We start from the raw sequence: 10,442 nt of genomic DNA on the forward strand, positions 1-10,442 counted from the left end.
TGGGCATTCCATGTTAAATGTTAAATGATGATATTTATCTGTTAGATCATGATAGATTCAGTCAGAGCCTTTATTCTATTTTCTTTGTGTTTTTGTTATTTAAACTGTGTCAGTTATTATTGTTTTATTTACAGTTGACGTGTATTATGATGTGTTATGTTAGTGTATAATGATGAGTAGTGTGAATGTGTATTTTTGTATTGTCACCATGTAAACTATGTGGACCCCAGGAAGAGTAGCTGCTGCTATGCAAAAGCTGATGGGGATCTAAATAAACAAACAAACAAACTCAATCTCCCAGAATGCATTGCTCAAGCGGAAACGCCAGCAGGGACTCCATGGAAACGGCAGACTGGCGTGCTAGCTTGAGGAGAGAGAAGAAGCATTGGTTAGCTAGCTAGCGATAAATCTCAGTCCAGTCCAGATAAACTCTCCTGAACACTGAATACATTTCATTTACTGCCTTTTCTGCAAAGATGAGCCGCACGCCCGATGCCAGAGCGAGGTAAGACCGAGAAACAATGCGTTAAAACGAGCTGAATCCTCCCGGTAACGGTAACGTTAGCTGCTCGGTACATTAACACTAACGTTTACAAAACATCCTCTCAAGAGTCAGCTAGCTGCGAGTTCACTTGTGCTTTCACGCTTTACATTACTTACAGATATATAGCCGGGGTTATTCATCAGTAGGTATAAACACATTTACTGGACCATGATGATGTTGTTTATGATCCCAAACAGACTTTTCTCTATCAGCCACAAAACGCTTATAATCCTCAAACTAAAGCTCAAATGCTAACTTTATCCTTTAAAAGATGAGCTTTTCCTGTGTAAAGCACACAAAAAACATCACAGGTAAAGTGATATCAATGCTGTATCAAGGGCTATTGAAGAGTAGAGGAATCACCATCACACTATGTTAGAGATAAATGGGTAAAAGAAAAGAAAATGCAACTGACCGAAGAAGATATGTTACTAACATTCAACAAACTACCACCAGCTCCAGCATGTCTGTTGAGTAGAAGAAAAATGTACTGTTTGTCTTGGGAGTTATGAAGATTATGATTATGTTCTTCCAGCAAAATTATTTCCACAACCTGGTTATTCCTCTACTCTTCACTGTATGTTAGAGATAAATGGGTAAACGAAAAGAAAATGCAACTGACCGAAGAAGATTGGTATAATATATATAACTAACATTCAACAAACTACCACCAGCTCCAGGGTGTGGAACGAATTTTGCTGGAAGAACATAATCAGATTCTTCATAACTCCCAAGACAAAAAGTACATTTTCTTCTAGTGGAGACTGTGTGGGGAGGATTATCATTATTATTATTATTATTATTATTATTATTATTATTATTATTATTACAGCAAAACTATCAAAACAAACTGTGTGGCCTCACATTGAACTCTTTTTTTCATCCTCTCAAGATCTCCACTCTTCAATCTAGTTATACTAGTAGTTGTAAAGAACATGCAACTCTCACGATAACTCAACAGATATGCTGGAGACTGTGTGGAGAGGATAAAGTGGCCCATGTTTTTTGGGAATGTAAGAAAATTAGTAAATACTGGGAAGATGTATGGGTGGAATTAAAAGCAATACTGGGTTATGAAATACCTAAAACATGCCAGGTGATGAATCTAGGCAACCTTAAAAGGGAAATTGTGCAATGGGAAGACCGATACCTTTTCAAGGTCTTGTTGGCAGCGGCCGAGAAAGCAATCACCAGGAAATGGTGCAAAGAGGACCCTCCTACTCTGAATCACTGGAAGAACATTGTTGAGGAGATATTTGACATGGAAAGACTCACACATGTACTGAGAATCCAGCAATCGGAGTTTGCTGAGAAATGGGACAAATGGACAGCATATCTTACCCATCACTGGGACACCAGTGGCCCCTCTGAATGAATACAGCTATCATGCACTGCATTACTAAGTTTTGTACCCCGATATCCCATTGACACATCTTTGTTTGTTCTTTGTTTTTATATCAATAAAACACAAGTTTAAAAAAAAAAAAAAAAGATGAGCTTTTCTTAAACAGTAATTAACACTATCTGTTACTAGATAAATAGGTTTTACTACACTCAGCTGGCTAAGTGTCTCAGTGATGATGACATAATAGGCTTTATGAAAGAATCTGGAAAATAATGGCCTGCTACACGTAAGCTATATGTAGATAGATTCAAACTCATGACATAGTACACAAAAATAAGATCTCTTAGGTGAGAGAAATGCACTTTTTTTGTCCCCATACATACACGATTTGATTACTACTGTTAATGTCCTTCTTCCTCTCCAGGGACACCCAGACCAGAAAGATCCAGGAAAACATTACCAATGTGGAGAAACATTTTGGAGAGATGTGCCAACTGTTTGCCGCCTATGTCCGTAAAACAGCCAGGCTACGAGACAAGTCAGACGTCCTGGTTAGGGAAATCAGCGTGTATGCAGACACAGAGACGCCCCACCTGAAGAGAGGTATGAAGCAGTTTGCTGACCACCTGGCCAAGATTCAAGACTACCGCCAAGCTGAGGTAAAACTACAGTATTTCATTTTCTTGCTGCTTTGACTTTAATCATAATTTCACATTGGGAGCCTAAATTTGTTGTAGCAGCTAACGTGACATTTTTTGCCTTACAGGTGGAAAGACTTGAAGCCAAAGTCATAGAGCCATTAAAAAGCTATGGAGCTGTTGTGAAACGTAAAAGGGTAAGTGTTGCTGTGAGCTGTGCCATGTTAACATCTACACTGATGCCAGTGGGCCAAATGACAATGACCATTAAGCTTTATCCATGTTCCAGCTACAATTATTGTAAAATTAGTACAAAGCCTCCTCAAAGAGAAAATTACAAGTTGCAGAGTATTTTTTACTGTAAATGGTTGCGTGGCAAAAATCTTTAGATATATTTACTTTTGTGTAATTTATAAGAGCACTGATGTTACTTTTCTGTCTTATTCTTGCTTGTTGAGATATCACATTTATAACACAGCTATACAGAAACGCATCAAATGCTGCTCCAACAGAAAATGGACGAGTGCCTCAAAGGTCGTAAAATTGTTTACCTTCCTGCCTTGGCCCCTCTCCATGTAGTGTGTCCCTAACTCGTGTTTCCGTTACATCTAAATAACTGCAGCTTTTTTTGTTTCAAGGTTAAATGTGCTCTGGCTCACAATGATGCCAGTAATTGTGTCATCAAAAATGATAATAGGGGCTTAGGGGGCAGTTTGGGACATTTTACTGTCAGTGTTATTACCACTGCATGGCCACATGAGGGCAGTGTTGATTTAATGATGACATCCCACTGGTGCATCAGCCTCTCTTTGTGCCATTGTTAGCATCTCCTCCTCTCAGCATCTTATTTTAACCAGGATTAAAAGGGAATGTTCTCTCTCATACAGTGTCGCCATAAATTATAAAATTAGTCATGTTGCCTTGTGTGGTCCAGTCGCCCACTGCTCCAAAGTACTCTGACTCTTTTTTTCTAGTCATCTTTTTGTTAAAACTACTTTCAAAATTCACCAGAATTTAAAGTATGTGCCAAAAAACACACGAGATACTTCTTAGCTTGTTCAAAAGAAACAGTCCGCTTTGAGATTGATCGTGATTGGTCATTTGTTTGCACAGTGAGTGAGCGTGCCAGAAAAAACATTACCAACTGTTTCAGCGCAAAGACAACACAAAAAAACCTGCACAACAGGGTGTACTTGAGGTCTTGATCTGGAAACACTGAGTTATGACAAATGTTTGTTTGATTATGTCCTGATGCAAATTTATAAATAACTAACTATCGTTGTTCATTCTCGTAATGACTACTTTGTCTTTGTGTGCGTCCGTGCAGGAGGATCTGAAGACGACTCAGAGTGCCAGAGACAGAGAAGCCAAACAGATGGCTCAGCTTGAGAGGACGAGACAGAGAAACCCCTCAGACAGGCAGATCATTGTATCCTTGTTTTGTTTCTCAAATTCTCTAATATCAAACAGATAAGAGACTTTCAATGATAAAACAACCACCTGTAGGCTATACTGCATGCAGGCGGCATCTTGGATACAGCTTAATTCTTTGTTAGTCATAGATATTAATTAATATTGCAACAGGAAAAATAAACTTGGATCCATTTTGAATATTTAGCAACAAGCTAATATTGTTTTTGGTGTTTCCTTGACTTCTCTTTCAGTCTCAGGTGTGTCCCGTGATGTATGACTACAAACACATGTAACAACTCCAACAGAAATCAATTTTGTCATTACTCTCTAATAGATGTGAAGCACATCACGGAAATTACTTGTAATCACTCACAAACTTATAAAGTCACAAACCTTCTGCAGTTTCGCCATTGTCACACTAGTTATACAGTACACACGCCAAACCTGCAGCACTTATAGGAAACAGAAGTAATAGCAGAAACTCATTTTATATAGCTCATATACAGTAAGTCACCATGTGTGAAGTTAAGGTGTTAAATTGCATGAACACATGAGACGTAAGTGTCAAAATTGCAGAAGCTATTGCTTTCCCTTCCTGTTTAAAGAGCACATTAGCATGTCAATGTCCGAAGGGCTCTTGCCGATGCGTGGCGCATGCGAGGCTGGAACTGCAGTTCCGAAACTGGATGATATTGGCCCGGGTATCAAGTATTAATTTTCTAATTGAGCACATTAATAAGCAGAATGGGATACTGTTAAATTTCTATGTTTATACACAGATTTTCTCAAAAACTTTCGCTTTTTGTATTGTGTTGTATATTGATTTGTTCTCCTATCAGGCTGAAAGTGAGCTCCAGAGAGCCACCATGGACGCCACGCGGACCACCAGGCAGCTGGAGGAGACAATAGACGAGTTTGAGAGGCAGAAGATCCGAGACATCAAGGTTCTGAGCTTTCTGTCTACCTCAAATTAAGAACTACAATTTCAGTGGTTGGAAATACAGTACATGTCGGTTTAAACCGTGGGCGGCAGTGAAGTGAAACCAGACGGTGATAATATATTGCTATGAGGATATTTCACACCTGCCCACATCTCTTAATCCTCCTCCAGTTATTTGAAACTATTCTTGTTCTGTCATTTCAGAACTGTTTTTCATGTCTTGTGGCCACAAGGTAGTTTGTGATTCATTTAAATAGCTCCTAAGCCTACTCAGTACTGAATTATTATCCATGTCTTTCCCCTTATAGAAAATCTTCGGTGAGTTTGTGACAGTGGAGATGTCGTTCCACGCCAAGGCCTTGGAGGTGTACACTTTGGCCTACCAGAGCATTCAAAGCGTGGATGAGGAGGAGGACCTGGAGGTAGGCTGATGACCCACGACCCAGTCAGTTATAATTAGCCTGCCAGCATTAGTGTGTGTGTGTGTGTGCATAGGAGATGTTTCAAATGTTAATTTAGGTGTAATTATTGAACTGACTCACTGTGTCACAGACGAACAGAGAAAGCATGTATATTTAAATGTGGCCGTGTACTAGGGATGATTAAAGCTGAGCAGTCCTTATGTACACCCTCTGCCGTGCACTTGATTAACCCGACGGTTATATTTAACAAGTCCAAGCGAAGCCATCATGATCTTATGCACACATTACTCATCGACTCATTGCTCATGTATAGTCCACACCCTTTCGCTCGTGTGGTAACTTTTGAAGTAAACTGCGGTGAATTCTTCACAATTCGGAGCTACTTTCTTCTGTTTACAATTTGGTCTCGAGATGTTTTCTATTATTACTATTTTAAGAGACAAAGCCCGTAGTGTGAAAACAAAGGATCAATGATTGAGCGAGCGAGGTTCCTCCCGCAGATGCCCTTGTGCTATTTTTCCTCCACCCCTTCGCCATCTCATTCGTGTGTTTTTGCACTGAATCATCCCCCTTCCATTCATATCGAAGCGAAACTCCTCACCCAGACGAGGCTGTCTTTTCAATGACTCATAGTACAAAGCATGGGAGATTGAATCATCAGAAAAAAGGCACAATGACAGGCATGAAGATAATCCTGATTGAGAGTTGTTGTGGAATTTATGTATGGCGTGGTTTCAATGGCAGTTTGATGCGTTATCGAAGGCATACCTTCTGAGCGGCTTTATTTAAGCGCGATGAAAGAAAGATTGCGGATTTGCTGGATATTCCAGGTTGTAGAGTATTCCAGTCGTGTTTTTGCCCCGGAGACTTTACAACCTATTTAACTGTTCTACAAAATACTTATTGCGTAACATCCCTAAAGTGACAATGTGCACTCAGTTTGTGTACACTGTGGCCACTTTAGTCATTTTTTTTTTTTAAATTCATGGTTTAACTTGCATTATGTTCAGTGCACATATTAAAGGTATAATATGTAGCTGTTGTCGGTTGCTGTAAACAAACAGCATTCAAAGTTGGCCACACCACCACAGCTCAACCAGCCGAGAGGGAGAGAGAGAGCAGCGATGGTCGTACGAGCTATACAGTGACTGAAGAGAGAGAGAGAGAGAGAGCGGCGTTGGTGAGAACAAAGTAGCAAATCAGAGCAATATAACGTCATTTTCTGATTGTTTCACGGCGGCTACATTCTAAAGCACACAACTGACTACGCATAACCCTGCGGGAAGATGTCGAGTTGCCGGATTTTGAATGAATGCAGGCTTCCTGGCTGTGGCTCAGTGCTGCCCGTCAAACTACAGACACACCGATCATAGCTGCACTCACAGTACAGAGAGGAGCAGGGGGATCACTGGAACACATGCACATAATAACACAACCCGTTCCCATCCGTGAAATGCGTCCGCTTTGTATGTGGAGTCTTGTGCCTCGGTATCAGAAGCCAAGGGGCGGGACAAAACGGCGATATTTGATCACCTGAACAGGCTGCACACCCTGCACGCTGTCATTGGCTGGGGATTACAACCCCATGTGGGACACAAAGTCACTTTGTTGACGCCCAGAAGCGTCCCTAGTAAAGCAAAATAAGAAGAAAAGAGAAAATACAGGCAGAGGGCTGCAGGGTCTCTGCTGATACAGACACCACCATACACTTCCAGAGCGGCATAAGTGATGATTGAGAGGGATTATTTTTGTACCAGTCTATACATTGCTTTTTAGTTAATTCTTGCATATTATACCATAAGATTACCGATGGGTGTGTGTGTAGGCATTGCTTCCATTCTCCTGTTTCTCTTTGGAAAAATATAGCGCCTACTGTCTTTGGCAGGTGTTCAGGAGCTTGCTGCACCCCCCTGACTACCAGTCACGCTTAGACATAGTGCGAGCTAATTCCAAAACCTCCCTCGATCGGACCGGGTCCTTCCTGAGTACAGCAGGGACCTTACAGGTAAGATTACAAATGAAAACTAGAATTTCCCCAGAAGGTCCCTGACTGACTGAAGTTTCTGTTATGGCTTTTTTTTTTATCTTTGACTTTGACAGTTACATAAATTGCATTGTGGTGATGACATAAAAAAAAATCCCTTCTTCCCTTTTCGAGTAGTCTTCCTCATACCAGTCGAGGCTGGTGGCTCGATAAGTCTTATCAGTCGTGCCAAAGTTTATACACAGCGTCATCCCAACCATCATTCTGTTTGAATCTCCACTCGTCATCGCATGCCAGTATCATCATGCATTTCCTCCCACGTTTCACAGTTTACCCCAGCATCTTCACAGTGGCACTGTACTGACTTGTGACAACCAGTCTTCACTCTCTCTCACTAAATGAGGAGTATTATTTGATATCTCTGAAGATCTGTCCTCTTTAGGTCTCAGTGTGTGTTCAGACGTCGTATCTTGTATCTACAGATGTCAAGATTGTAGCTCGCAGATTGCAGTCCGCGCATGTCATCAGAATGTGCCTCAAGTGCATCTTGCGCCACAACTTGAGATCATACTTTGCTTCCATGATTAGGTTTGATTTTATCTGCGGGTATCTGCAATCACTGCTAAACAACAAACACAGTTGCAGTCAACATTCTTAGATTATACACATGCCAGGATATGAACTTAACTGTCCTTCAACATAGGACATATTTACGTTCATATAGTATTATACTACAAATATAGACAAATGTAACCTGAGGAATTTGGTGCATATGGAGGTGTGTTCACACCTGTACTCGAGCGAAAGAGAAAAGTTCAGGAGAAAACCGGTAGCACCAATCGTGCGTAATGACTGTCTGTGTTGAGTGTTGTAGCTGCGTGGTGACTGTTTATTTGTTGTCACAGCAACAAAGAGCTAGCAGTCGCCAGACGAGGAGAGAGGATGAGGACGACGAAGAGGATGAAGATGAATCTGAAGAGGAGGAGGAAGAGGAGGACGAAGAGGAGGAATCAGATGATGAACATTAATTATTTTGTATGGAACAGAAAAAAGGATATCAAAAGGTGTATTACTGTGTCATTGCCAAAATCACCTCATACAGGTGGTCTGAGCAGTATTGTAGAGCTGTAAGTGTGTTGTAGTTGTGTGATGCTTTGTAAGAGAACATGTTGTCCTTTACTAACATTTGTCTTTGAAATTCCAGCCAATTATTGTCTTATATATTTTTGTATGCACATTACATATTCAATTGTACTGGAACGACCAGTGCGTTTATTTTATTGCACCATGTTATTATCTTTATGAATTAAAAAAAGAAAATCAGTTTTCAATTTTTTGCGTTGTTCCAGTGAATTACCATTCTATAATAAGTACACGGTGTACCCTCACTCACTCACTTTGCATAAAAATGGCAGCAGAGAGGTTGATTGTTTGATTTTAGAAATTGTTCAGAGTGTGAATCAGCCTAAGAGACAGTAGTTACGTGACGACCGCAGTTGAAAGTGACTCATCTCTTCTACAGACATGCAGAAGTTGTACAAATGAAGCTGGGGACATTTTGCACATTTCTGTCTGTTTATCAGGATATGTGTGTGTGTGTGTGTGTGTGTGTGTGTGTGTGTGTGTGTGTGTGTGTGTGTGTGTGTGTGTGTGTGTGTGTGTGTGTGTGTGTGTGTGTGTGTGTGTGTGTGTGTGTGTGTGTGTGTGTGTGTGTGTGTGTGTGTGTGTGTGTGTGTGTGTGTGTGTGTGTGTGTGTGTGTGTGTGTGTGTGTGTTGTCTGCCACTGTGGAGGCTGATGGCTCCTATGTCTGTCTTGCATGAGTCACTCGACACATTTATTATTCCTCATCTGCCCGTGTCATGATGAATACTTTTCTGCCATTGGACTTGCACACATAAACGCTCACATATTACATGTTTGCATCACTATCTGTATGCAAAGAAACAATGTAGGCCCATTTACACACATGCACAAACTGAATTCATAAAGCTGTCGTGCAAGCAATAACAAGATTTTTGATGCAACAAATATTGGCCCTCATATTTGTTATATCAAAAACCTCCCTTACAGCAACACTGATTATCTCAGTGACTGTGTGAGATAAAAGCAGCGTAGGTGGTGTGTCATTGCCCCTTAATGCATATAAAGGTTAATGTGTATGCAAACACAGACGCACCAACACGTACCAGTTTTCACTTTGGTGTGCTGTGTATCTGAATGGCCTGTGTTGCAATGAGTCATCACCTTATAAAAGTGTGTTTGTTTGTGTGAGTCAGAGAGCTTTTCCCAATCGCAGATAAACCTAAAGGCTCCACTCCCTGATCACAGGGTAAAAAGAAAGGACGGCGACGAGCGAGAGAGGAAATGGTCTGAAAGAAAATGAAAGAAAGAAAGAAAAGAAAGAATCATGTGAGGCTAAAAGAAAGAATTCACTTTAGCGAAGAGTCAAAGGTACAAAAGGAGGCAAGAGTTAGTTATGACTCATTGACTGTAAAAATCAAAAGAAACAAACAAGGATCCCCATGCAAAGAACCAGATGAGGAGAAAGGAGGAGGAGTATGGGGGAGAAAGAGGGACAGTTGAGAGAGGTCAGTCACAACCCCAGGTCCTTATCGTTGACTGTGACTCATTGCCCCTCAGCGTCACGCCACTCCCATCAAATCCAACACCCACGGCGCACGTCAACCGCCGCACAGCCTCATGGTAGCTGCTTTCGTATGCACCACCTTTCCCCTTGAGCCTTATGCCACTGATCTTACACTGCTAGTAGCCTTCTCTTTTTTCTCTGAACATCAAACTGCATTGCTAGTTTCTTCAAATACGGTTCTACAGATGTCTTCCATAACTACCAATAAATGCAACTATTGGCACCTGGAGTCCCCACAATAAAAGCAACATCAAGTAAACCAATGAATAATGCTTTTTTTCCCCTGGGATTGGAAAAAAACTTTCCTTTGAAATGCTGTGGCATAGTTACTGAGGATGTTCACTCCCCCTAAGTCACCACCAGAGGGTGCTGTTTAAAGCTTTTCTTACCTCTTTTATTTGGGAAACTGTGATAAGGAGACATTGTGTTCTTTTCAATCTGTAGGTAGCTGCAGTGAATGTGTATGTGTGTCACCTGTTATCAGTTAACTCTCTAGAGAAGCAGACTG

The 10,442-nt window shown here is 41.0% G+C and overlaps 1 protein-coding gene across 3 annotated transcripts; it reads left to right on the forward strand.

The window, feature by feature from the left end:
• Nucleotides 1–316: 316 nt before the first annotated feature.
• On the forward strand, nt 317–8,617 carry cibar1 (CBY1 interacting BAR domain containing 1). 3 transcript variants are annotated; one of them, XM_037795575.1, is made up of 9 exons: nt 317–505; nt 2,314–2,548; nt 2,656–2,724; nt 3,855–3,956; nt 4,192–4,197; nt 4,780–4,884; nt 5,189–5,302; nt 6,367–6,478; nt 7,188–7,307. In XM_037795575.1, exons 1-8 carry the CDS (start codon nt 477–479, stop codon nt 6,448–6,450), a joined length of 744 nt encoding a protein of 247 aa, XP_037651503.1. In that variant the 5' UTR covers nt 317–476; the 3' UTR covers nt 6,451–6,478; nt 7,188–7,307. The 3 variants fall into 3 exon arrangements, with proteins under 3 accessions (XP_037651503.1, XP_037651502.1, XP_037651501.1); XM_037795573.1 differs by lacking the exon at nt 6,367–6,478 and adding an exon at nt 8,192–8,617 and having other exon boundaries at nt 321–505; XM_037795574.1 differs by lacking the exons at nt 6,367–6,478; nt 7,188–7,307 and adding an exon at nt 8,192–8,617 and having other exon boundaries at nt 318–505.
• Nucleotides 8,618–10,442: the final 1,825 nt, after the last annotated feature.

Source organism: Sebastes umbrosus, chromosome 15 (assembly GCF_015220745.1).
Source record: "Sebastes umbrosus isolate fSebUmb1 chromosome 15, fSebUmb1.pri, whole genome shotgun sequence".
Classification (NCBI taxonomy): Eukaryota; Metazoa; Chordata; class Actinopteri; order Perciformes; family Sebastidae; genus Sebastes; species Sebastes umbrosus.